The sequence below is a fragment of the Dryobates pubescens genome, chromosome 17 (assembly GCF_014839835.1).
Source record: "Dryobates pubescens isolate bDryPub1 chromosome 17, bDryPub1.pri, whole genome shotgun sequence".
NCBI classification, from domain to species: Eukaryota; Metazoa; Chordata; class Aves; order Piciformes; family Picidae; genus Dryobates; species Dryobates pubescens.
The window spans coordinates 10,692,787-10,720,369 of NC_071628.1; the positions used below are offsets into that span (position 1 = coordinate 10,692,787).

Here is a 27,583-nt window from a genome sequence, read left to right on the forward strand (position 1 = left end):
AGGAGGAACTTCTTTCCTTTGGGGATGGCAGAGCCCTGGAGCAGGCTGCTCAGAGAGGTGGTGGTGTCTCTTCTGGAGATGTTCCAGCCCACCTGGATGTTTCCCTGTGTGACCTGCCCTAGGTGATCCTGTGCTGGCAAGGGGGGTTGGACTCCATGATCTCCAGAGGTCCCTTCCAACCCCCACCCTTCTATGACTCTTAACACCAAAACACTGGGTAGAAGGGTACTAAAAACATAAATAATTCACAGAAAGGGAAGGTGGAGGTGGGTGGAGGAAGTCTGAGAGCCAGGGTGCATGTGGGTTTGGTTTGTTGTGACAGGAAACAAGGGTGACTGCCTCAGGCACAGAGATACAGAGTAGGGCTGGGAGCCCAAGTAGCCTCTAAGCCCTGTGACAGAGGAGGTGCCTTGGTACTTCCCTTTGGGATTCTGAGAGGTAGTTCTGACCTTGTCACCCCAAAGTGCCAACCCTTTTCCCAGAACCCTTCTGGAGTGACTCTCTATATTGATCATGGAAGTACAAGAAGGTATCTGCAGCAGCAGCAGTGCCTGACGAGGGTGAACAGCAGAGAAACCACAACCGTTTCGTGGGATCATAGAACCCCACAATGGTTTGGGTTGGAAGGCACCTTAAAGATCCTCTAGTTCCAACCCTCTGCCATGGGCAGGGACACCTTCCACGAGCCCAGGTTGCTCAAGGTGTCATCCAGCTTGGCTTTGAACACCTCCAGGGAAGGGGCATCCCTGGGCAACTGTCTCGGTCCGGAGAAGGAAGGAGACTAGTTCTTTTGAATATTCCCGTGTTGTGAAATTAAAGGCATAAGCGAAGCCAAAATATCAACAGCTAGACTATTTATTACATAGAGAAAATGGAAATAAGAAAGGGAGAGGGTGAAGAAAATAGAGAGAGAGAGAGAAGAGGAAAGGAGTTAGGGAAGGGATTATATTACCAACGGTCAGAGGTAGAGGGGAGGTTTTCAGAGTCCGAGATCCGTTGTGTTGCCCCGTGATGTTTCCAGCGTGTGGTGCCGTCTTCTTTCTTCTAACTTGACAGTGTTGCTCAGGTCTTTTTATACAGTTTTTTAGCCCTTAGGCAAGTGTCCAGGTGTTGGTCCCCAGGACATTGTTCTGGGAAATCATCCTTAGGTAAGCATCCAGGTATTGTCCCCCATCAAATCTTTCCAGGAGATCATAAGTATCCAGGTATCGTTCCCCAGGAAGTCTTTTTGTGTATTCATGTGAGTTTGGACAGTGGTCTGGATGGGGGCCTCCGCCTCCTACCTCTCCATCTCCCTGTTTACCCACTTCTCACACATCAGGAGACAGGTGGAGAGTCCATTGACTCATCACCCTCCCTTCCTGGGGGTATCTGATAGCTAGGAATGATCTTGTCTTGAATGCGTGATGGCGGGGTCCTTGGGCTATTGTGGTAGTCCAGCTGCAGTCTGGTTATCCTTTGTTGGGGCACCTCTTGATCCATGATGTAATCACAAGGTGATTTGCATCCAGGATTGGTAGACAGGATTCCTACAGCAACCTGTTCCAGTGTCTCACCACCCTCACCGTAAACAATTCCTTCCTAACCTCCAGGCTAAATCTCCCTTCTTCCAGCTCAAAGGCATCACCTCTCATCCTATCACTACAAGCCCTTGTCAGAAGGATGTTCTCCACGTGCCTCTGTGCTCATTTTTGGTTTCACACCTCTCTCCCTGGAAGAGCAAGACCAAGCATCTTTCCTTGCTGACTTCGTGCCCGTGCCTTTCTTATTTATTTTAACTGCTATTTTTTCTCCCCCCCTTGACTAAAAATAGCAAATTAAAAGCTGCTGTGGGAGTCTTGCTGGTGTCAGAGTCTCTTAAAAATAAAATGTGTGAGGAATTTTAGGCAGCATCACAGCAAACATGGACTTTAAATACCCAGAAGGTAAAACTGGGTTCTGCTGGTGGTGCTGCTCGTTTATTTTTACACACTCGGGCTCTGACACTGGCAATTCACCGTCTCTTCCTGCAGGGTGTTTATTTTAGTCCTGCCAAGCTACTTTTTGATAGATGTTCTGGAAATAGCTCTAGGTCCTTCTTAGCCAAGCCTAAATCCAGCGTTGAGCTTGGGGAGATCGCTCAACAGATAACTGAGTGTACCTGAGGTGTATTTACAAGAAGGTTGTGGCCCTCGTTCTGCTGATCCTTTGTCATTCTGCTGATCCTTTGTCATTCTGCTGATCCTTTGTCGTTCTGCTGATCCTTTGTCATTCTGCTGATCCTTTCACAGAATGTTAGGGGTTGGGAGGGGCCTCAAAAGATCACAGAGTCCAATCCCTCCTGCCAGAGCAGGTCACACAGGAACAGATCCCAGGTGGGTTTTGAATGTCTCCAGAGAAGGAGACTCCACAAGCTCTCTGGGCAGCCTGCTCCAAGGCTCTGTCATCCTGGCAGTGGAAAAAGTTTTTCCTTATGTTTAGGCAGAACCTCCTGGGCTTCAGCTTGTACATCCTTTGTATCCTGCACCTGGGTCAGGACAATCCTCAATATCAATCCAGGATGGGGGATGAGGAGTTTGAGAGCAGCCCAGCAGAAAAGGACTTGGAGGTGCTGGTGGATGAGAAGCTGGACGTGAGGCAGCAATGGGCACTTGCAGGCCAGAAGGCCATTGGCAGCCTGGGCTGCATCAAGAGCAGCATAGCCAGCAGATGGGAGAGGTGATCCTGCCCCTCTGCTCTGGTGAGACCTCACCTGCAGTGCTGTGTCCAGCTGTGGAGCCTCCAGCACAGGAGAGACACACAGTGCTGGAGTGGGTCCAGAGGAAGGCACAAAGGTGATCAGAGGGCTGGAGCACCTCTCCTGTGGGGACAGGCTGGGAGAGTTGAGGCTGTTCAGCCTGGAGAAGAGAAGGCTTCAGGGAGACCTTAAAGCATCCTTCCAGTGCCTGAAGGACCCTCCAGGAAGGCTGGGGAGGGGTTGTTCAGAAGGGCCTGTGGGGACAGGATGAGGGGCAGTGGTTTGAGGCTGGGGCAAGGGAGATTTAGGTTGGACATGAGGAGGAATTTCTTCACAATGAGGGTGGTGATAAACTGGAACAGGTTGCCCAGAGTTGTGGTAGAGACTCCATTCCTGGAGAAATTGAAGGTCAAACTTGATGTGGCCCTGAGGAACCGACTCTAGATGAAGGTCTCCCTGCTGACTGCGGGGGGGTTGGGCAGGATGCCCTTTGAGAGGGTCCCTTCCAGCCCAGTGCAATCTGTGAATCAGTGATTTATGAGGCAGACAAACAGCCCTGAGCCCTGTGCTGCAGCCCTTCAGTTCCCTGCTGCCTGTCTGCATTTCAATCTAACCATTCCTTCCTCCCAGGTGAAGCTGCAGAACAACATCTCCTATCAGATGGCAGACATCCATCGTCTGAAGGGTAAGAGGGCTGTGGCCGCTGGTGATGGGGTGGGCTGGGAAAGTTGGGGTGGTTTTTAAGTGCCAGGTACTGCAGAATAGACCTAAAATGAAAGATCAAGTGGTGCTGGAATGTCCCAGGGGTGACATTTTGTTGTGTTTTACGTGGTCTGGCTCTTGTTGAGTGTCTGCAGGAAGAACATCTGCTCTGGCACTGCTCGCTTCCAAGAGATTAGAATCACTTTCATGACCAACTACACAGCTTAGTGTAGTTTGGATCAGCAGTGCTGGGATGTGCTGGGTTAGGAAAGGTCCAGAAAACACCTTCTAAGGTGCAAAGCTTGTGTCTTACTGTGTGGGCTTCAGAGAGGCCTGGGGCAGTGAAGATGCCAGCAAACACAGTTGGTGTTTCTGCCTGGCTCTGTAGTCACATCCCCTTGGGGCACACATTGGATTTCCCCATCCTCCCACCGCCTGCACCCAGGTCCTTCAGCACAGACAGCCTCACAGGAAGGTTTTCCTTTGCCTGAGGCAGGAATAGCTCAGACTGCAGCAAACCCCAAGCCAGGCCAGGGGTTTTGCCACGGTGTCAGAATTGTCCTGTCCTGCAGTGACGCTGGCACACCTCCCTGACTTGGCTTCTTTGTACTTTCCTTCCCAAGTGAGGTTAAGAACCTTTCTGTTTGAAGACAGAACATAAACCTTGAGCAAATGTGGAACCTGTCTGGCAAGCTGTACATGCTGGGGAGCATCCCCCCCCCTCTTTTCTTTCTATATTAATGAAATCACTTTGTTTGCTGCTCCCTCTAGAGCAACTGGCGGAGCTGCGGCAGGAGTTCATCCGCCAGGAAGATCAGCTTCATGAGTACAAGAAGAACAACACTTACCTCACCAAGAGGTTGGAGTATGACAGGTGTGTGCCCTCAGGAGTGGTGGGAACCGTGGGGTGAGGTGTGATGGACATCTGTAGGTACTAACAAGGGCAAATGAATCCTCTTCCTGCCCAGTCCTCAAACTTGAGCAGTGCTCACTTTGACTTACCAGTTGCAGATGACACCAAGCTGGGGGCAGGAGTTGATCTGCTGGAGGGTAGAGAGGTTCTGCAGAGGGAACTTGACAGATGGACAGAGGCCAAGGGCAGGAGACTGAACACATCTAAGTGCAGGGTTCTGCACATTGGCTACAGCAACCCCATGCAGTGCTACAGGCTGGGGCCAGAGTGGCTGGAGAACAGCCAGGCAGAGAGGGAGCTGGGGGTGCTGGTTGGGAGTAGGCGGAACATGAGCCTGCAGTGTGCCCAGGTGGCCAAGAGGGCCAATGGCATCCTGGCCTGCATCAGGGACAGTGTGGCCAGCAGGAGCAGGGAGGTCATTGTGACCATGTACTCAGCACTGGTTAGGCCACACCTTGAGTCCTGTGTCCAGTTCTGGGCCCTTCAGTTTAGGAAGGATGTTGACTTGCTAGAACGTGTCCAGAGGAGGGCAACAAGGTTGCTGAGGGGTTTGGAGCACAGCCCTATGAGGAGAGACTGAGGGAGCTGGGGTTGCTTAGCCTGGAGAGGAGGAGGCTCAGGAGAGACCTTATTGCTCTCTACAACTACCTGAAGGGAGGTTGTAGCCAGGTGGGGGTTGGTCTCTTCTCCCAGGCAACTAGCACCAGAACAAGAGGACAGTCTCAAGCTGTGCCAGGGGAGGTTTAGGCTGGAGGTTAGGAAGAAATTCTACACAGAGAGAGTGACTGGCCATTGGAATGGGCTGCCCAGGGAGGTGGTGGAGTCACCATCATTGGAGGTGTTCAGGAGGAGACTTGATGGGGTGCTCGGTTGCATGGTTTAGTTGATTAGGTGGTGTTGGATGATAGGTTGGACTTGATGATCTTGAAGGTCTCTTCCAACCTGGTTTATTCTATTCTAAGTTCTACTCCTCTGTGGTGTTCTACTCCTCCACCCAAAGTGAGCTGCTATCTGAGAAAAAAATAAGCTTGATTTATTGGAACTGTGTTGGATAATTTTAAGTCTGCATGCCTTATTGTTTTTTATTACATGGAGATACAATGAGTGGGAATGGATGGAAGCTTGAGGAGGTGACATTTAGATTGGAGATTAGGAAGAAATTGTTTACAGTGAGGGTGGTGAGACACTGGAACAGGTTGCCCAGGGAGGTTGTGGATGCTCCCTCCCTGGAGGTGTTCAAGGCCAGGCTGGGTGAGCCCTTGAGCATCCTGGTCTAGTGGGAAGTGTCCCTGCCCGTGGCAAGGGGGTTGGAATTAGATGATCTTTAAGGTCCCTCCCAACCCATTCTAGGATTCCATGATCCCAAGAAATGGTTGTGGTTTCTTTGCTTTTCACCCTCATCAGGCACTGCTGCTGCTAGAGATACCTTCTTGTACTTCCATGATCAATATAGTCACTCTAGAAGGGTTCTGGGAAAAGGGTTGTCACTTTGGGGTGACAAGGTCAGAACTACCTCTCAGAATCCCAAAGGGAAGTACCAAGACACCTCCTCTGTCACAGGGCTTAGAGGCTACTTGGGCTCCCAGCCCTACTCTGTAGCTCTGTGCCTGGAGGTGTTCAAGGCCAGTTTGGGTGAGCCCTTCAGCATCCTGGTCTAGTGGGAAATGTCCCTGCCCATGGCAAGGGGGTTGGAATTAGATGATCTTTAAGGTCCCTTCCAACCCAAACCATTCTGTGATTCTGTAAATCCTGGTTAACAAACACTGTGAAGAACTTAATCCCCACAGTTCTGGTGGCCCCTGAGGTTGCTGACTGCTGTCTGTCTGAGAGTGTAACTTTATTTTCTTTCAACTGAAGTTGAAAGGATTGAAATTTTAAGTTGGCTTCAGCCTCTAATGATAGAGAAGCAGGAGAACATCTGAAGTTCTGAGGAATGGGAGGGATGAACACTAGAAACTTTCACATACACAAAAATGTGTGGTGTTGAGTGCTTGTGGGAGACTGAGTGCTTTAGGAGTGGGTTGATGTCTCTGTGGCTGGTTGGGGCAGCTGTGGCACTTTGCTGTCATTCAGGTCTTGATGTTTGAGACGGTAGCAGGAATTGATAGTAGTAGTTGTGCATCTTGTCTGTCAACAGCCAGGAGAGATACCTTGCCCTTTTAATGGTGACAGATTCACTGTCAAGCTTGACTTCCCTGTTGCTTTCCTGCTTTTGAAGGAAACATTCATAGATTCATAGAATGGTTTGGGTTGGAAGGGACCTTAAAGATCATCTAGTTCCAACCCCTCTGCCATGGGTAGGGACACCTTCCACTAGACCAGGTTGCTCAAGGCCTCATCCAATGTGGCCTTGAACACCTCCAGGGAGGAGGCATCCAGGGGCATTCTGTTTATTTCACTGTTTTTCTGCTCTGTCCCTGTTTTTCTCCAGTTCTGCTGTCTTTCTTTGTCCAGTCCCTTCCCACCCCATACTCATTCCAGCACATGGCTGTTTTGGACTATTCTAGTTGGGATTTAACTTTGGCTTTCTGTGCCAGTTCATTTCCCCTCCCCTCCCCCCCTCCATTTTATTTCTGAGAGAGCAGATGCACCAAATGAAATACAGCTAACAATGTGTTTCTAATCAAGTCTGCAGTGTGGGCAGCAGATCAAGGAGATGAGACTGCAACATGAAGAAAACATCAAGAAATTAATGGACCAAGTTGTGCGGGAACAAAAGGTAACGAGCAGCTAAGTTTCTTTGTTGCATTAGAAGAGCTGATTGTTTGGAGTCAACATTTCAGATCTGTGGAGGCCTTGGATGTTAGGAGCAGTTTCTTTCCCTTGAAGAGCTGTCAAGGCCTGGCTCAGGCTGCTCAGAGCAGTGGTGGAGTCTCCATCCCTGGAGGGGGTTTCAAAGCTGTGGAGATGTGGTGCTGAGGGACATGGTTTGGTGGTGAGCTGGCAGTGCTGGGAGAATGGTTGGAGCCCATGAGCTTGGAGGTCTCTTCCAACCTAAATGCTTCTGTGATTCTGTGATCTCACCCCTAACTTGGAAGTATCACCCTGCACAGCCCTGATGGGGTCACTGCCTCTTTGGCTCAGGCAGTGAACTGCGCCTTGAAGATCGGGCTTCATTCTTTGGTGCAGCCTCCTCTGCACCGAGGATAACCAATGATATCCTCAGTGATATCATTGCTGAGGATTTCAGCTGCTGCTTTGTAAAATGGGCATTATTTTACAGCTCTCCAGGGTAGGATCTGTGTTCTTACAACATATTATATATGTTACTGTACAGAGGAACCTGATCTCTGCTACGGCTTCGAGGCGCTAATGCGATGCGAGTAACAGTGGTATTTGAGTGGTGCCAGGGGGGTAATTACGTGGTGCAAGCTGCCAGTAGAACAGGGGCCTCTTTCCTACAGACAGATGAACTAACCTCCTTTTCTTAGCTTCTCATTTCCTGGCTTCATCTCTGTTTACAAACACTTCAAATGAAAAGGAGAATTGAAGTAGATTTCAGCCAGAGCTTTCTCAAAATCTAGAATGGAATCTCTGACCTGAGGCTTAAGGCCTTCTGCTTAAGAGCTGCCCACACCAATATTGGTGTCACAGGGCCTTGTTGGTTTACATTTTCTGTTCAGCTGTGTCTCTGCCCTCAGGAGTCAGTTTGACTTACAGGGGACTCCTGCTGTTGTTTGGTGCTATCTCACTCACAGATGGGAGTAAGCTTGAATTTGAGCACGTTTGAGTTGTGATTTTTTTTCAGGGATCTGCTTAATATTGATTCCTTAGGAATTTGTTCCAGCAGGCCACACAAAAAATTCAGTCCAGTAAAGACACTGAAGTCAGTCCCAATAATGATGACCAGGCAATATCTAAGACTGTTCAAGAGGCAGAAGATGAAAACACAGTGAAGAACGAGCAGCCGTCAGACCACGCTGTAAATGGCAAAGGTACTTCCCTTTTTTGGTCATTTCTGATAGACTTTGGGCCAGTGGTGGTGTTTCCTTTGCTGTCACACAGAATTGTGTGTCCCTCTGCAGTAGAATGGTGAATTCTTTGGCTCAGATCACTTGATAAGCAGCATGTGATTGTACCAAGTTAGAGTCTGCAGCTAGCCAGTGACTGATGTCCTTCTCAGGGTCCTTTAATGACAGTAGCTCCCTGCATATTTTTGTGTTCACTTTGTTGGCTCACTTGGCTTCTCCTTCCTCATGTGACCTGGGGATGGCCTCTCTGCTCCCTGTGGGATGGTCTTGGGCTGAGCTTCTGGAAGGCACAGCTTGTTGGAGAGCTGGAGTCTGCATGGAGAAGGTGACTGGGGGTGAGAAGGTGACTCCTCTGAGAAGTCTCTAGCTAGTTAAGGCAGCCGGGACAGTGGGGACCATTGCTTGTCAGGGGCTGTGCAGGAAGCTCTTGGTGAGTAACAGCTGTGGGTGTTTCCTCCCTGTAGGCCTCTCCCAAAGGCAGAGGAGTTCTTTTTGTTCCCACTTTCTGCTGCTGAATCAGCACCTTCTTGTATCAGCTCAGTGTGTGTGTTCCAGCCAGCTTCTTGCAGCAGGCTTTCCTCACTCTGCTACCCGCAGCAGTGTGTCCTCTTCCCATCCTTTCCTGAAGACTGCAGTGACTTGGGAGTGCTGCTCCAGAGCAGCAGTGACCTCAGCAGTGTTGTGGTTGTGTTATCAGTATGGGACATATTCTCTGGAGAAAGGACTTTTCTTCTGGTCTTGGAGCCTTCCACAAGAGGGAAATTCACTCTTCAGACTTGAGGTGAATAAGGCAGAATATCCTTTTCCTGTCTTGCAGAGAAAATCAAACCAGGAGGAGATGCTGGCATGCCTGAGATAGAAGATAATGATCCTGCTAAAGCTGAAGATACTCCCACTGGTTAGGAAAAGACTCTAATAGTTTCACATTTGGGTTCTTGGTGGTGGTACCCTGGTGGAGTAAGATGAATGTTTTGTAGTGACTGGGAAGCTCAAAGCCTGCCTCTGGCAGCAGAATTCATGCGGGGCGTGAAATCTCGTTTTGCCTGGGCTCCAGTGGTTTGACCTGTCAAAACTGAATGCTGCTGCCAACTGCCCCCTTCAAAGTACTGTATTTCATATGTTCAGCTGTGGCTTAAAAACAAGCAAAGAACAGGGGGAAAAGAAAGTTTTAGAGGAAGACCTGCTAATGTGGTGTCTGCTTCCTGGTAATGCTTTTGCCCCTGTGTTTTGTTCCAGCTCTAAAGAAGCCACGTATTTCAGCTCCCAAGAGTGAGGCTCATCAGCCTGTTATAAACCTGCCAACTGAACAGCCCCATGCTCCAAACCTGCCACCAGGTACAGTCTCATTAGCAGGTGACAGGTCAGCATGTTGTAGGAAATGCCATGAAGCCATCCTGTGGGTCTGAAGTGGTGACAGAAACAAAAGCAATAACTCGTGTGGATTCTTAGTCTGGCACTAAGAGTGTTGATTGAGGGCTCTCTTCTTCTCCCTAGTGATTTCTGAGCCTTTTGACCAACTTCAGCCAAATCTGAGTTCCAACAATAGTTGAACAGAGGAGAGTAATTAAAGGCAGGATTCTTCCTCAGGGGTGCTAATGAGACAGGGCTGCAGCATGTCAGGGGTTGGTTGTTGATCTCCTGGTAGCCAGTTGTACTCAGACATTCAAGAGCAGGACTGTCACTGCTCAGTGTCCTTCTGTTTCTGTCAGCAGCTCACTGGAGAGTGATGTTGGGGAGATTTAGGACTTGAGAGAACTGCACTGAAAGGGTTTAGAAGAATTGCTGTTAGAAAGGACACAAATCCACAGACAATACAATTAATGTAGTGCTCACAAATCAAGTCACTTTAATGTCAGAGAGAACATGCCATGATCCTGCCTTGGATCAACCACAGTGTGGCCAGGAGGACCCAGTGCAGGGATCATGCCCCTGTACTGGGCACTGGTGAGGCCACACCTTGAATCCTGGGGTCAGTTTTGGGCCCCTCACTCCAAGAAGGACACTGAGGGGCTGGAGCAGGTCCAGAGAAGGGCAACAAAGCTGATGAAGGGTCTGGAGAACAGGGCTGGGGAGGAGCAGCTGAGGGACCTGGGGTTGTTCAGCCTGGAGAAAAGTAGGCTGAGGGGAGACCTTCTGGCTCTCTACAACTCCCTGAAAGGAGCTTGGCAGGAAATGGTTTCAGGTTGCCCCAGGGGAGGGTTAGGTTGGACATGAGGAACAATTTCTTCCCCTTGAGGGCTGTCAAGTTCTTGTCCAGGGCAGTGGTAGTGTCCCCATCCCTGAAGGGGTTTCAAAGCCATGGAGATGTGGTGCTGGGGGCCATGGCTTGGTGGTGACCTGGCAGTGCTGGGCTAATGGTCAGTGATCTGAAAGATCATGTCCAGCCTGAAGGATTCTCTGTCTCTCTGGTTAGATCATACCTGCACTGCAAGCAGTGTGTGAAGCACTGCCCTGCTGAACCCCATGGGCTGTAATGTCCTGGGTTTATGTTTGAGAGGTGACCAAGCAGCTGGAGATTTGTTCTGCCCTTTGGTGATTCTTTTGGGAAAAGGCAGCTGAAGTGTTCCTTAACTTCTTCCCCATGGCAGTGGATGCCTCAGCAGGTCAGAATCCCAGAGCCAGTGAGCACACAGCCTGTGCATCCCTAGAGCTAGGGCAAAACTTTGAAGTAATTAGACTCTCTTTGTTGCTCTGAGGTTGTCCTTCACTTTTTTCCCCTTTAATTAATGAGAAAACAAAACCTGGCAAGTGAAAAGTTTGCCTGAGAGTTTATCAAGAGAAGGTTTGAAGTGAGTTTCAAGGGCTCCAGGCTTCTCTGTGTTCCTCAGTTGTGTAGTCCTGTGACTCTGGTAATTATTTTTAGCACAACTCCTGTGACCTACAGCAACCTTCTCTTCAGGTCCTAGCTCTTGAAACAAGAAATGATGCTTAGGAGATTCACCAAGCAGAATCAGCAGGAGGATAACAAACTACATACAGGTGATGTTGTTGCTTTGGGCTTCATCAAGCACTTCAGCAGGCACAGCTGAGAAGGTGGCAAGTTGGGGTTGATTTGGTACTGACATGGCATGAATTGTCTTTTAGCCTTCTTTTGGAAGCCTGTGGAAACCAAAGGTGCTTCCTCACCCCACAGGTCTGCATAGTGACACTGATGGCAACGCTGACGTGGCCAAGCAGATCCCTCCAAATTCTCTCCAGCACCTGAATTTTGAAGAAAACATGGAAAACCCAAAGGAGCACAGAATTGAGACAGAGCACATAAAAATCCCAAAGAGCAGAGTGAGTGACCTGCAGAAGATGAAGCAAAGTAAGTTGGCCAATGTCGCCTCCTTTAGTCCCTGCGTGTGGTCTCTGTGATGGACAGCTGGAACCATTGCAGTGGGTGGCCTTGTGGAAAGCAAGCCTGAGAGGAAGTGTGACATGCTATGGGTAATAGATACACCTTAGAGGGGGGGGGGGGGGAGGGGGAAACCACACAAAAAGCCCATTTCCTCTATAGTAATTGAAATCCTTTTGGAGATTACTACACACCTAAATTAAGCCAAGACTCCCTACAGCTCCCTGAAAGGAGGCTGGAGCCAGGTGGGTCTTGGACCTCTTCTCCCAAGGAAGAAATGACAGGACAAGAAGCAATGGCCTCAAGTTTCCCTAAGGGAGGTTTAGGTTGGACATGAGGAAAAATTTCTTCACCTTGAGGCTTGGTCAAGGCCTGGCCCAGGCTGCCCAGGGCAGTGGTGGAGTCCCCAGCCCTGGAGGAGGTTCAGAGGCGTGGAGGTGTGGTACAGAGACTTGGATGCCTGCTAACAAACTGTGTGTGAGGGGTTCAGCAATGGAGATGTTTGTAACCAAGAAAGGAGCCAGTAACTAAAGGATGAAGAATTAGATGTGCAGAGCAAGTGACAAATAGCAAGGGAGCAGCTCAGTCAGAGCTGATGTTGCCAGCAGTGGATATGGGTCATGAGCAGGTGTTGGAAGTGAGGTTTTACTTCTGGGATGTGTTACCAGGAATGTGTGATAAGGATCTGGTTTAACTGGTGCTTCTGAGGCCATCCCTGGGTTTAAACATCAAAGAGAGATGGTGCCAAGCTGGAAGGAGTTCAGGGGAGAGGAAAGAAAAGAGGGCAGGGTTTGTGTGAGGAGGGGGGAAAAAGCTCTGAGAAGACCATGGTTGAAGAGGCAGGGAATGGACCTCAGTTCACTGCTCTGTTGTTGGGGATTTTAAGAAACAGATCTTTAGGGAAGGCTTCAGTTACCTCAGTGTCCCTGGTGGATCTTTCTGCTGTAGGTGTGCTTAAAATGGGCCTGCAGCCTGTGCAAGCTTTGCTTCCACTTCCTGTATCCTGAGATGTGCCAGACTCTCGTTAACTGATTGAAGGAGCCTCTTGAAGACCCCACTCTTGTCTGAGTGACTGCAGCTGAAATGACACAGCTCCCTGTGCCAGTCCCTGGGCTTGCAGAGGGTTGGCTGTCTCCACGGTGATGGATGAAAGGGTCTGGATGTGTGGGCAGGAGCAGTGAATGGGATCTCTGTTGTAGGCTGTGGATGGTACCTGAAAGTCAGACACATCACAGGTTAGTCTTTGCTGCTTCATGTCTGGAATCAGTGTCAGTGCACACTGCAGTGAGGGAGAGACTCTGACACATACACAGGATAAATGTGCCCAGGGCAGGGATGGTACTGGGAAGGCCACACCTCAAATCCTGGGTTCACCTTTGGGTCACTCACTCCAAGAAGGACATCAAAGGGATTAGAGAAGGTCCAGAGAAAGGCAATGAAGCTGGTGAGGGATCTGGAGAACAGAGCTGGTGGGAGCAGCTGAGGGACCTGGGGTTGTTCAGCCTGGAGGAGAGGAAGCCGAGGGGAGACCTTCTGGCTCTCTACAAGTCTCTGAAAGGAGGTTGGAGCCAGGTGGAAGTTGTTCTCTTCTCCCAAAGAATGAGCAAGAGGACAAGAGGAAATGGCCTCAAGGTGCACCAGGGGAGGTTTAGGTTGGACATGAGAAGAAAATTCTTCTCTGAAGGGTTTCTCAAAGACTGGAGCAGGCTGCCCAGGGAGATGGTTGAATCCCTGCCCCTGGAGGTGTTTAAAAGCCACAGAGATGTGGTGCTGAGGGACATGGTTCAGCACCAGCCTTGGTAGAGTTAGAGAATGGTGGCATTCAATGACCTCAAAGGTCTTTTCCAGCCAAAGCAATGTTGTGGATCTATGAAAAGATGCTTTGGGTTTTTATTTTATTGAACATATTTAAAAGCAGCTTTGGTAGCAGGTAGAGAGATAGGCACTCTGTGGGTGTTTGGTTTCAGAAGCAGCAGAAGCTGGAGGTCACTGCAGCAAGGTCAGGATTTGTGCTCTTAGGTGGCACCCTGGGGAATGCTGGGTGTAGCAGAGCTCCAGTGAAGCTGCTGTTCCAGGTTGACCTTAGCAATGAGCCTATGAATAGCTGCTCTGAGTCCTGTGTTTGTAGGGATCCAGCCTTGAGTCACACCTTGTGTAATACAGAACTCATTCCAGAGGATGCTGCCTGCAGATTTGAGCAGCAGTGACAACCTTATGGGGCTGTCACTGACCTCTTGTGCTTCAGGACAAGTTACTCCACTGTGCCTCAGGCAGTCAGTCCCTGCAAAGGGAACCAATCAGGTTTGGAGTGACTGGAGATCCACCATGCCATCAAGATCCCAGATCCTAGCTGCCTGCTTCAGAAAGCAGTTGGTGCATTGCTGGGTCCAGCCACCTGTAACTCTTGTTCTGATGTTTGTCTAAAGGGTCCCCAGGAGTCTTTCATGTACCTTGTGTTAGAGTATAGATCTTCTTCTGGTATTGTGTGAGAAGTCATCTCCTGCCTCAAGCTTTTGTACTCCTGACTCTGCAGTGGAGCTGCTGTCAAGCCTGCCCAGCCTAAAATGAGTGCTAGAGGTAGGGGGTTGTGAGCTCAGCTTCTCCTGCCTTGGTTTGCAGCAGCTTGGGCTGAAATACCAAACTCCTCAAGCAGGATGAAGCACCCCTAGTGAAGGAGCAGCTGCCTCTGAAGTTGTGTTGGGACCTGAGCTCCCCAGAGCTGTCCAGTACTCTGGGCTGCTGGAATCAGCTGCAGCTCCTGGCTGTGCTTCTAGGATCTCTGGTTATTATTTTAACCTTCTTCATTCTGTGGGGTACTCATCTGTCACTTGTTCACTTCTGCACATCCAGAGGTTTGGTTTTCATCTAGGTTCAGAGGGTTCTGTTGTCTTTCCACAGCCTGTTTGATATTTCAGGTGGGAATTGCAGAGTTCTCTCTGTGTGCACCGTGGCAGTGTCCAGACCCACAAATAACAGCAAGGATTCCTCAATTAGAGGTGCAGAGAGCATGGGGAACACATTCAACTTCTGATCCCAGCCTGTTCTTGCCTATTGAATGAAAAGAACCAAAACTTCTGTTTCTGTCCATTTGGGCTGCCCTAGATGTGACTCTTTGATCAGCTCTGGTTACTGTTCTGGTGTTCATGTGCTGCCACTTAGGATCCTTTTCACTGTTTTCACAAACCATTTCACTTCCCACTCTGCCTGTTGTAACCCCAACCTCCCCCAAGATGGGAACCATACCCACCAGTTAATTGCTTCCACTGCAGATCACCACCTGCCTTGGCAGAGATTTTCCTCAGCTCATTTCCAGTCCTTACCCCTTTCTAATCACATTTTTCCACTTGCACATGAGCCCTGCAGACTCGGTGCAGATCTCCTTGTGTCCCATTACACACCAGCTCTGAAGCCAACATCACACCTTCACCTCTCACTGTGTGCTTGCTTCACTGTTTGTCATCTCCTACTTCCAGCTAATTCTCATTTTTCCTGTGCATTGTTTCAGTGTCTGGAACTATTTTTAATTCCTTGGGAGACAAAAATGGTAGGTTCAGAACAGTTTGAAAAGTGCTAAAGACCAGAGTGTGAAGCCCAGGTGAATGAGGCAGTTAAACAGATCAGTGTGGAGATGCAGGGCAGACCTTTGCTGGGTTTTCAGCACAGAGCACCCTCTGCAGACATCACCATGGGTCAGGTCAGCAATGTCTTGCTGTGTTGGGGCAGGAAAATGCCAAGCCTCCTCCAGAAGAAGCCTAGGTACAGACCCTTCTCTTGGGAGCTTCCAGAAGAAGCCTAGGTACAGACCCTTCTCTTGGGAGCTTCCAGAAGAAGCCTAGGTACAGACCCTTCTCTTGGGAGCTTCCAGAAGAAGCCTAGGTACAGACTCTTCTCTTGGGAGCTTCCAGAAGAAGCCTAGGTACAGACCCTTCTCTTGGGAGCTTCCAGAAGAAGCCTAGGTACAGACCCTTCTCTTGGGAGCTTCCAGAAGAAGCCTAGGTACAGACTCTTCTCTTGGGAGCTTCCAGAAGAAGCCTAGGTACAGACTCTTCTCTTGGGAGCTTCCAGAAGAAGCCTAGGTACAGACTCTTCTCTTGGGAGCTTCCAGAAGAAGCCTAGGTACAGACCCTTCTCTTGGGAGCTTCCAGAAGAAGCCTAGGTACAGACTCTTCTCTTGGGAGCTTCCAGAAGAAGCCTAGGTACAGACTCTTCTCTTGGGAGCTTCCAGAAGAAGCCTAGGTACAGACTCTTCTCTTGGGAGCTTCCAGAAGAAGCCTAGGTACAGACCCTTCTCTTGGGAGCTTCCAGAAGAAGCCTAGGTACAGACCCTTCTCTTGGGAGCTTCCAGAAGAAGCCTAGGTACAGACTCTTCTCTTGGGAGCTTCCAGAAGAAGCCTAGGTACAGACTCTTCTCTTGGGAGCTTCCAGAAGAAGCCTAGGTACAGACTCTTCTCTTGGGAGCTTCCAGAAGAAGCCTAGGTACAGACCCTTCTCTTGGGAGCTTCCAGAAGAAGCCTAGGTACAGACTCTTCTCTTGGGAGCTTCCAGAAGAAGCCTAGGTACAGACTCTTCTCTTGGGAGCTTCCAGAAGAAGCCTAGGTACAGACTCTTCTCTTGGGAGCTTCCAGAAGAAGCCTAGGTACAGACTCTTCTCTTGGGAGCTTCCAGAAGAAGCCTAGGTACAGACCCTGCTCTTGGGAGCTTCCAGAAGAAGCCTAGGTACAGACCCTTCCACTGAGAGAAGCCTTCTTTCAGTACAGACCCTTCCACCATGAGCTCTCTAGCATGTCATGAAAACATTTGCTAGTGTTGGTGGGTCAGCAGAGCTGGGGCAGTGTGGGGGGATGCTTGCTCTGGCTCTGTCCTTGCTCCGAGGAGTGAAGCTCAGAACCAGCAGGTTGCCCAAGATCCAAACACTGAAGGATCCGGCGGTGTCCATGCGTCGTGTGGTTCTCCCCCTGCCCTGGCCAAGCCTTCTTCCCTCTCCCCCTTTCCTCCTCCAGCTGAAGCTCTGCAAACCCTGAGACTGTCTTAACCTGCAGCCTGCCTTTGGTGAGAACTTTCCTGTTTTCTTTCCTCTCTGCTTCTGACTTAATCCTTTGCCTACTTCACAGGCCGGTTCTTTGATGAGAATGAGTCCCCTGTGGACCCGCAGCAGGGCTCTAAACTGGCAGATTATAATGGGGATGATGGGAACGTGGGTGAGTACGAGGCAGACAAACAGGCTGAGCTGGCTTACAATGAGGAAGAGGATGGTGATGGTGGAGAAGAAGACGTCCAAGGTGAGCTTGGGCCTTATCTCCATCCCATTGTGATGAAACCCACGCTGTTGAATTTGTGTAAAGCTTTGTGATTCGGGGCAAACCCCTGGCAGAGGAGAGCTAAGCTTCAGGCAGTCTTGGCAGCTTGGTCTTGCTGTGTTTGAAAGCAAGGTCCCAGCAGCTCTCAGGGAGAGGATTCAATACCTGATTGCAGTCCTGTGTACAGCTTCTGCTAGGCAAACCCAGACCCTTTCAGCAATGTTTTTGTCTAAGCCCCCAGATCTGTTCCTTTTGCCATCGCTAAAGCAATTACCAGGCACAGAAGTGCCCTGCTTTTGACAGCCACTTTTGTCCCCCCCTCCCTGGAGGTGTGGCGTGCACAGAGAGCTGGATTTAGCAATTCTAAGCCAGTTTTTGTGCCTTCTACACAGATTCAACAAGCTCCTGCTTCTCCTTGCTAACCCAGGCTCAGGAATCCTGTGCCAACCTGACCCCTGGATGTGCATGCTCACCTCTTGTTCTGCATGGCAGCCCATCCCCTCTCGTTGCTTGTCTGCCATCCTCCATCCAGCTGTTTGGTGATGTCTTGGGGAAGGTTTGCATGTCTGCAGGCTGAAAATGTTTCCCTAAAGATATATATATAGTGTGTGTGTGTGTATATATATAGTGTTAAGGAAATGGGAAATAGTCAGGGGGGAACCCACCCTGATTAAAGTTCATAGGTTCATAGAATGGTTTGGGTTGGAAGGGACCTTGAAGATCATCTAGTTCCAACCCCCCTGCCATGGGCAGGGACACCTTCCACTAGGCACCCTGGTTTTGTCCCTCCTAATGCAAGTTTTTAGCTGCTAGTTTCTCAGGTGTGTATTTAACTGGTGTCATTAATGGGAAAAGCTGAGGAAAAACCCAACAGATTTCTGGGGGCATGCAGCTAATTCTGCAGTGCCAGCAGTTTGGGGCTGGGCTGGCAGCTTGAAACTCAGGAACAAGCGAAAGAAAAGTGTGGCTCAGAACCCTGGGCAACTAATGAACTTACTGATGAAATGGAAAGGCTGCTGCTGCTCCAGAAGATGTGGCCCCTTGTGTTACACTTCTGCTCCACACCAGTGGTGGCTTTTAGTGACTCTGGCTTGCTGATGTCTGTTCCTCAGGATGGGGTGTTGCTGGGCTGTCATTTGCTAGTACAAGCTGCCTTCTAAGGGAGGGTGCACAGGTGGAGAGCTGCTGCTGTGGAAGCAGACCTGCTTCTGATCATTCTGACCATAGAGTGAGGAGGAGAGCATGGTTTGCTAGGCACATTTGTGTGTCTGAGCTCTGCAGATCACAGCAGTTGTTGGGGTTTTGATGAGTTCCCCTCAGCAGAAGGCTACACCTGGATCCTCGTAGTATAGTTCTTAACTGGGTTTCAGCACAGGATCTTTGAGGTGCTAATCAAGACCACAGAGCTGTGACTAAATCTCTCTTGAACCATTCACCTTTGGGCTTGCATTTACACTTCACCTGCTGCGAGGAGGAGGTATTTACAATGAGGGTGGTGAGACATTGGAACAGGTTGCCCAGGGAGGTTGTGCATGCCCCTTCCCTGGAGGTGTTCAAAGCCAGGCAGGATGAGGCCTTGAGCAACCTGGGCTAGTGGGAGATGTCCCTGCCCATGGCAGGGGGTTGGAACTGGATGATCTCTAAGGTCCTTTCCAACCCAAACCATTCTGTGATTCTATGACTGCCCATGCTGGGCAGAGACACAGCTCTTGCTGCACCCCAGAGCTCCATGATGGTTTGCTTCCCACCATGTTGCTGCAGTGGTCTTCACAGGGAAGCTGTTGGCTTTGGTTAGCAAGAGCTGACCTTATGTTTGCTCTAAACCATTCCCAGTGATGTGAACAATGCAATCCAAAGCTCTGACTGGAAATGGCCTCATAAAACCATTTCCCTGTTAGCTGTGGTACCTCTCAGGTAACTGCTCTGGTGGCTTTAAATGTGGTGACAATCTCTTCTCTGATCACCCCACTGCATATCTGTGTAGACACAATGGAATTAATTAAAGAGTACCTTCTAGAAGCTGCTTCATGAAGAATGGGCTGAGCAGGGTTTGTTACTACCTCAGACTTCCATTTCCCAAGCCCTTTGTTCTGTTGTTTCCTAAGAACTTGTTGACTTGATGTGATGCAAGTGGTGCTTCCAGAAGCAGTGTCTGCTTTAGTCTCTCTTTGCAGGGTAGGAGAAGGCAGAGCTGAGGTGGGGTGTGGAGGGAGGGAGGAAAAAAAACCAACCTGAATTTTTGTCTAAGGCCTGTCAGAAAAACATCACATGACTGGAAGCAGGCATGTGGCATCTGCAGATAAAGCCAGTTCATTACCTGTGGTTTTCTGCTGCCACCAGAAGTGTGGGGGCCTGGGGCTGGAGTCATCTGAGGAGAACTCACTGGTGGGTTGATGGGAGTGTCAGTCTCCAGTCTGATGTCCCTTTGCCAGGCCACCTGCTCCAAGTGCAAGGTGGAACTCCAGAGCTGTTTGCTCCTGCTCCAGTCAGTGTGTTTTGTGGTGGCTGGGTGGTGGAGGACTGTAAAATCAAGTGACAGCTGTGTGCTCTGAAGTAGTTTCTTGGCGACCAAAAGCATGTGCTGTGTAGATCAGCCTCAGCTCTTGGCTGTCAGGAGCAGATCACCATCAGGCCCCTGCCTCATGTGCAGGCTGATGAGTTGTGATGAAGTAATGACGAGTAGCTGTTGTGTAAGTGCTGAAGAGCTTCAGATGGTTTCTCAGCTAGTGAAGGTAACCCTAAGCTTTGCTTTCCATACCTTTGAGCAGCCACCTTCCCTGCAGGTGAAGGAGCACAGCTCTGAAATGCAGCCAAAGCTCAGGAACTGATGCAAAGTGGGGTTTGGGAGCTCTTTCACTTAGGGAGGGAAGAAAGGCGAGGAGCCACACAGGAGAGGTCTGACTACAGCAGGTGGAACACAGAACATTTCACACGCTCTGAAGCATCACTGAAGGTGCCTTTACTGATGGGTTTTGGGAACATGCTACAGTAAGTGGTTATTCTGAGGATGCACAGGCTTGGGGGGTTTGATTTTTCATGAGGTTGAAACCCCAAAAGCAGAAGTCACAAACTAGGAATCTTCAGGTTCAGGTGGAAACTCCTGGGTTCCAGTTTGTGTCTGATGCCTCTTGTCATGTCTGTGAGCACCACTGCAAGAGTCTGGCCCCATCCTCTTGTCCCCCACCCTTTAGCTCTTGCTGAGCATTGAGCAGTTTCCCTCTCAGGATGGTCTTCCCCAGGCTCAACAGCCTCAGGGCTGTCAGCCTTTGCTCCTCCCAGAGATGCTGCTCAGCCTCTTGATAGCCCTCATGATGCCAGCTCAGTAGATACCCAGCATGTACAGACGCTGACGGCAGAGGCAACTCCAGCATCAGTCAAAACCCCATCACCGAGGAGAAATGTGCCAGGCCAGGTTTGTGGGGAAGGTGTCCTCTGTCCCATCTGAGGAGGAGGTGGTAGCAGTGCTGCCTTGGTCTGCAGGGGTCATTGTCCCATGGGAACCCAGCCTGGGTGGCATCTGACAGCTGCTAACTCTGGAGCAGGATAACAAATGGCAGTGTGACCTCCCTGAGTGGTTGACTTTGAAGACAGGTGTTCTGGGGGAGTGTGACACTTTCCTAGGAGAATTCTCCAGTTCCAGCAGGCAGTTTAACCAGTTCTGGCATCTCCTAAGTCACTCAATGGCTGGAATAAAGCCCAGGACACCGTCCCAGGGTGCTGCCCTCACGGCCCCACAGTGTTCTCTGTGTGCCCGATGACTTCATCCCTGTGAGCAGAGCAGCCTGGTTCTGGGGGGGACATGTTGGTGTTTGCAGCATGCTCTGGGAAAGTGTGCTTAAATATTTTCTCAGTGGCATCACATCAGATTCCATCTGAGTGCTCTCATTGCAGATGATGAGGAAAGAGACCTGCAGAATGACCTGGCAGATTACAGCAAGTCACGCTTCAGTGACGGTGTCCTGTGAGGTGGCAATGGGCTGAGAGGAGAGCTCAGCTGAGGAACCTGAGGTGCTGCAGAGCTGAACCATTTCTACTTCAGCATTTCTTACTCTGAAGGGAGCTGCTGATGAAAAGTGATGAGGAAACTCCAAAATCAGTGAAGTAAGGAAGGGGAGGAGACTTTCTGTACAGATGTACATAGTTGTACTCTTGCAAATGGTATGAAACCTACAGGTCTGTGGTGACGTCCAGCCAGTCACTCAGACTGCACCTTCTGTAACGATCTCTCCAGTTAAACCCAGCACTAGTACAAGGCCTGAATCGTTTCTGCCACCCAGAAGACTTTGCAGAACTTAAACAGTTTGTACCTGATGTCACAAACACCCTGTGGACAGCCAAAGGACTCCTTTTCTACACCACCCCTGTCACAACCCCACCAGGGCTGTGTCTCTCTGGCTGCAGGTGAGCTGAGGATGAAAACTGAGTGCTCCTTCCTTCATTTCCCTGGACAAAGGTCTTGAGAGGCAAGTACCATTCTGATTGTCATATACAGTGACCAGATCTTGTGGCTAGAGCTGGAAATCAGCGATAATGCAATGAACATTTGGTACATCCTGAGAAGTTGTGACACTGACATTGAAAAGGTGACCACAAGAATGGAGCCCAGCTCGTAGGAGGTCTTTGTGTAGGTGTCAGAGGTGTTAATGAGGGACAGACAAATCTACAACAGCTTTGTGGGACCTGACTGGGAGAAACAGCCCCTCTTACCCTTGGTGGACATGCTGTATGTGCTGTCACTGTCTCAAGAGCATTGTCCCTCCTGTGTCACAGCCACTCCAGATGGTTTACAAGGCTGTGCTTTGGTACAGGTCTCAACATCCTCCGTGTTTCATGGTTTGAGTTTGTCCATCAGGTTTTGTCAGTCAGACCCTTTGGTACCTGTTGGAGTTCCTCCATCAGAAGGTCTGCCAGTCAGAACCTTTTGCATCCTGTGTTTAAGCACTTTCTGATTTTTATGGAGCTGATTCTGTTCTTCTGCAGTGGTGGAAATGGCTTTGGACCCAGCCTGCCTCTCCAAAAGGGCTACTGTGACATGACATGCTAGGGCCTGTGACGTGGGTGATTGTACTTCTCTCTGTACTCAGGTTTGAGACAACAGTTTGGGTTTGCTCAATTCCAGTTCACTGAACCTTCTAAATCCATTTCAGTGGTCAGATCACTTTAATTTTTCTTTCTTGGCTACAGGGATCTTCTACCAATCAATCTGCAGTGGAAGTCAGATTCTGGTGATGCATCTCAAGGGGATCATTTTTTTGGTTTTTAATTTGTTTCATTCTGTACTCCAGGAGGCAGATGGGGGGGGGGGGGGGGGAGGGGATGTGGAGTAGCCCTTTGCATGGTACCTTCAGCTGAAGATAAAACACTGAACCTGCTCAGAATTAGATCCCACACTAACACTGCACAACGAGTATGGGTTGTGCCAGGAGCCTAAGAATAGCATCTGCAGTAAAATCTGTATTTAAGCATTACCTTTTTTTTTTTTGTCTTAAAATGTATTTTCACCCTGAATTAGATGTTAACTTGGTTCTTCTAATGAAAGCAGCATTTATGGGTTCTAATAAATTAAGTTGTTTAAAGTATGGGAGCTTCTGGCTGCCTTTTCTCTCTTCAAAACTGGACTCGCTCAGGGCTTTGCAGAAGTCAAGGTTCCAGCTCCAGTGCTTCCAGTTGCTTCACAGAGGCCAGCTCTGGGGCAGTGATGGAGATGAGGAGCTTGCTACAAGCCTCTCAGTTTGGTTTTGTTACCCATGGGGTAGTGCTCCCTGAATGTGCCCACCTGAAAGGCTGCTTCAGCCCCAGAAGCTGTGTGCTTGGTGGGAAGGGGCACAGGGACACAGGCAGCAAATCCTGAGCTACTTGCACAGGGAAGAGAAATGTGGCAGCACTGTGCCTGCTGTACAGAACCTGAAGTGTGCCATGGTGTCACCTCGGGCACTGTGCAACAGCTGCTTGGGCCAGTCCCTGCAGTGCACATGCTGGAACTGCTGCTTCCAGCCCTTGAAGCCTGTGAGACTTTGGGTTAAACAACGGAGTTCCTGAGAAGCTGCCTGAGGTGAAGGTCACCACAACTGAGAGCTGCCCTTTGGTAAGTGCCCTCACAAATGCTCCTGCACCCACATCAGTGACTGACTGTAGTTATGGAGGAGAAAGAACAGATGTCCCTGCTCACTGCAGGGGGGCTGGACTAGATGACCTTTAAGGTCCTTCCACCCCAAACCACTCTGTGACTCCATGAAATGAACCTGCTTTGGAGCAAGGAATAGAGGCTGAGGGGCAAGGGCTGAGGTTCACCCCCAGCTCAGCTGGCAATAGATCCTGTGACTGTACTCTGACTCAGCCTGGTGTCACCTTTCCTTCTCCCCATTCACAATCACCTTTTATTGTGCACACAATCCCAGCACGGTGGGGGTTGGAAGGGACCTCTGGAGATCATCCAGTCCAACCCCCCTGCTAAAGTCCCACCAGTGTAATCCTGGTTTTCAATGCTGCAGCAACACTGAACTGAGGTAAGTGGCTGTAAGCTGACCATTCCTAAAGCAAATGTCCCCAAAGGCAAACAAGGCAATCCCCAAAATGGCTTTGCTTCATTTTTACACAGAACCATGGAATCATTTGGGTGGGATGGGACCTTTAAAGCTCATCCAGTCCAACCCTGCTGTACTCATCAGGGACATCTGCAACAATCTGACCTGGAATGGTTCCACAGATGAGGCATCTCCCACCTCAATGGGCACCCTGGGCCAGGGTCTCACCAACCTCAGTGTAAAAAAACCTTCCTGTAAGAAGATCTTCCCAAAGATCAAAAATTACCAGTTCTGTGTTTCACAAGCCACTTTATATATGATTTTAAAGCCCAGTTTGCCAACTAGCTGCAATCTCAGCTCTCCCCCAGTAGATGTTTCACCTCCCTTGAGGAAGGTGGAGCCCTGAAGCAGGGATCAAACTGTGCCTGCCCTCCAGCAGGGTGAGGAGCAGATGCTGAGCAAAGTGCAGCAAGGCCATGTTTTTCCACTAAAGGGCTGTCAAACCCCAGCTCACTTCCAAGCACATCAACTCAAGCTATTCATCCCTGAGCTGCCAGTTCTGGTGCCTGCACCTCACAGACTCCAGCCAGGTTCTGCTCACACCAGGAGCGGTGCTGATGACTATAAATACCAGTGACTAACCCAGCTCTGGTTTGGGGGTTTACACTGTGATTGTGCAGTCCCTGGGCCCTTTCTGCTGAGCCAATCCCTGTTGCCATGGAAATGGCAGCACACAAAACACTGACATATTTCAGAGCTACTGAAACATCTGCTTCCCCGAGAGCACCAGCTAGACGCTCAAGTGAAACTGGCTCTCACGTTTGGTGGGACTGCTCTGCAGGGGAGAGCAGACAAAGCAGCTTCACACGAGGGCCCAGCCCAGAGCTTTGTCAAACCCTACACCCAGGCACAGCTGAAGCAGCTCACTGAGTTCCTGTTTCAAGGCTCATGTTATCAGTAACTCAACTCACCTTATCAGAGCAGCCCTGAGGAGGACTTGGGGGTGCTGGGAGGTGCAGAGCTGGAGATGAGCTGGCACTGAGCCCTCCCAGCCCAGCCCCAGATGTGTCCTGGGCTGATCCCCAGCATTGTGGGCAGCAGGAGAAGGGAGGGGATTCTGCCCCTCCGCTGCAACCCCACCTGTAGGGCTGGGGTTCAGGAGTGCTCAGCACAGCACAGACATGGACCTGTTAGAGCAGGGCCAGAGGAGGCCACAGCAATGCTGGGAGGGCTGGAAGCCCTCTGCTGTGAGGCCAGGCTGAGAGAGTTCAGCCTGAAGAAGACAAGGCTCCACGGAGACCTTCTGGTACCCTTTAAGGACTTTAAAGGGCCAAGTACAAAGCTGAGGACAGACATGAGCAGGGCCTGTTGTGACAGGACAAGGGGTGATGGTTTGAACAAAAAGAGGAGGTTGAGACTGGAGAGAAGGGAGAAATGTTTGATGGTAGTGAGAGTCTGGCCCAGGCTGCCCAGAGAGGTGGGAGCTGCCCCATCCCTAGAACCATTGCAGGTCAGGTTGATTTGGGCTCTGAGCAACCTGCTCTAGTTGCAGCTGTCCTTGCTGACTGCAGGAAGGTTGGACTGGATGAGCTTGAAAGGTCCCTTCCCATCCAAACCAGTCTAGGATTCCATAATCTACATGGCCAAGCATTTCAGTAATCTCCCAGAGCCTGACTTCCAGCCCTGCTGGCATGGAAAATCCAGTATTTAAACCAGGATTCAGACTGGATTTACTCCTCTGGTGATCACCCCAGCCAGGCAGGCACACTGTCCTCCTAGAAGCCATGTTAGCTGAATTTTAATACAGATCTTTACAGTGGAAGTAAAAAAAGAAAGGTGGGGGGGAGGGAAGGAGAGAGGAGGGGGAGAAAAAAGCAGCAGCTGACAAAAGCATATTTTATTCTGCCTGTACCAGAAAACTACAATTATTCCATTTCCTCTTTTTTTTCCCCCCCTCCTCCTTTTTTAGGATGATTTCTGCTCATTCTTCTCCCCAGCTTTTGAAGTCCCCAGAGAACAGCTCTTTGCTCCCATAACCTGCAGACAGCCACCAAGGTGAGTTACACATTTGTTGGAAAATGGAGCTTCCTCCTGACTGGAGAGTGAAGAGAAAAAGGGGGGAGGTGGGAGGGGGAGGGATGTTGAGTAAGCTCAGGGGGACAATCCCTGTCCTGCTCCTGCTGGCCACACTGTTGCTGATCCATGCCAGGATGTTGGTGGCCTCCTTGGCCACTTGGGTACATGCTGGCTCATCTTCAGCTGCTGCTGACCAACCTCCCCCCCAGGTCCTTTGTCACCTTCTCAAGTACAACCAGCCTGTGACAGGATCCTTGGGTGGCCTGCTCTGGACAGGGAGTTATCTGTGTCTATTTGAGCAGGGGGAACTCTACCAATGTTGTAATTAAGGACTAAACACTTCCCAGCTTCAGAGCACAGACAGAGATTAACATCTCTGAGTGGGGAAGTTTAGGGGAATCACAGGATCTCAGGATGTTAGGGGTTGGAAGGGACCTCTGAAGATCATCGAGTTCCCTTAAACATCCAGAGCTGGTAACTCTGGTTATCAGCCAGGAGGAAAACTCCTGCAATCATCCCATTCCCTACAGGTTTCAAATGTCAAGCTCCAGACCAGATGAGGCCTTGAGGAACCTGCTCTAGTGGAAGGAGTCCCTGCCCCTGGCAGCAGGGTTGGAACTGGATGATCTTTAAGGCCCCTTCCATCCCAAATCATTCTGAATCTATGAAGAGAACAAACCACCTGCACCCTTTGCATAACCAACTCTCAAAGCCCCAGCTCCAAGAGGTACCTTACCAGCACTCACAGTCCATGCAAATCAACCTTCTGATGCCAGTGTGTCCCTTCCTTAAAGGCACAGCGTCAAACGGCCACAGTTGCCAAAAAAACTCTTGCCCAAGGTGAAACAGCAAAAAGACATCTTCCCCAGTCATTTCTGAGCAGCCAGTGATTGCAGGGCTTTGTTTTGATGCCCAGCCTTGAAAAGAAACCCGACTTGAGGTGCCATTAGCATACAAATGGGAAATGAACTTTGAAAGCTTATGCAACTGCTGCTCCATTACAGGCAGCTCAAATCAATTAGGTTGTTAAAAATCAGAGAATTCTTTGTTTCAGTTTAAAATGCGACTGCTCCCTTCTGCCTCAGACACACAGGTGGAATTTGAAGCTGGTAAAAATGTAGCTCGTTAAAAAGGGGAGGAAAAATCCCTCCGTAAATCACTTCATGTTCTCTCAGCTACTGCGTTTTCCTCCCTTCCCTCCTCCTTGCTTCGATGTTCCTTCCTCCCTACCCCCATAAAAGGGATTGAGTGAAGGAGATTAAATTTTCTCTGGAGATGATTTGATTCAGTGCTCAAACCTAGAAAGTGTGAAGCCAGAAGGGCGTTTCTTCTGCTTGATGGGATCAGCAAAGCCATGCTGACAGAAATTCCAGGCACCTCTGTTAGGGAGCAGAAGGAAAACAACGAGCAGAAACTGGCACTTTGCTGCTAAGACTGAAGGATGATTTCAGCTAGGCTGAGAAACACCAGCACTCAGAGCAAACAGACTCCTTCCAGTCAGCCCCAACTGCCCAGTTCTGGGGTTGTTGGCAAAACATGGATCCCTCAAGAGCCAAGTCTCACTGATGAACCTTGTTTAGTCTGGACATCAGGAAAAGCAAACAAAGGGGTGGGGAGTATCTCACCAAAAGGTGAAAACAAAACCAAACCACCCCCACCCCCACCAAAAATCCAGCTCTGTATGAAGCATGTTAAAAGTAACTACATTTGTCACCAAGAGCATTCTGCTTAAAATCCTTGGAAGATTCAAGTGAGGAGATGAAACAGATAGCAATAGTTAATGGGGTCTGTCCTTTATTAAACCATCAGTTTACATCTTCAGAGAGACAAAAAGCACAACAGTGCTGAAGCCACAGCACAGCCAACCTCCTGCAAGCAAGTGAAATTCAGTGGGTTTGGTGAAGCACAGCATGATCTGCCTGGAAAACACACAAGGTTGACTAGATACCATCACTCTTCTGCTTCAGTCTAACATGAAGGCATGCAGCAGACCCTCTGCATAAACCAGCTTTGAAAGCTCAGTGACCAAATGATTCAATCTCTGCCC

General features: G+C 49.8%; 1 protein-coding gene across 1 annotated transcript in view; it reads left to right on the plus strand.

The window, feature by feature from the left end:
• Window positions 1-22,246, plus strand: part of GOLM2 (golgi membrane protein 2) — a 28,560-nt gene extending 6,314 nt beyond the window's left edge. Inside the window, exons 2-10 of the mRNA XM_054168750.1 lie at window positions 3,347-3,401; window positions 4,190-4,292; window positions 6,960-7,050; window positions 8,119-8,266; window positions 9,120-9,200; window positions 9,539-9,637; window positions 11,436-11,609; window positions 16,751-16,918; window positions 20,828-22,246. Coding sequence (XP_054024725.1) covers window positions 3,347-3,401; window positions 4,190-4,292; window positions 6,960-7,050; window positions 8,119-8,266; window positions 9,120-9,200; window positions 9,539-9,637; window positions 11,436-11,609; window positions 16,751-16,918; window positions 20,828-20,901 — 993 coding nt within the window. The 3' untranslated portion in view covers window positions 20,902-22,246. The remainder of the gene's footprint in view (window positions 1-3,346; window positions 3,402-4,189; window positions 4,293-6,959; window positions 7,051-8,118; window positions 8,267-9,119; window positions 9,201-9,538; window positions 9,638-11,435; window positions 11,610-16,750; window positions 16,919-20,827) is intronic.
• The last annotated feature ends 5,337 nt before the right edge of the window (window positions 22,247-27,583 follow it).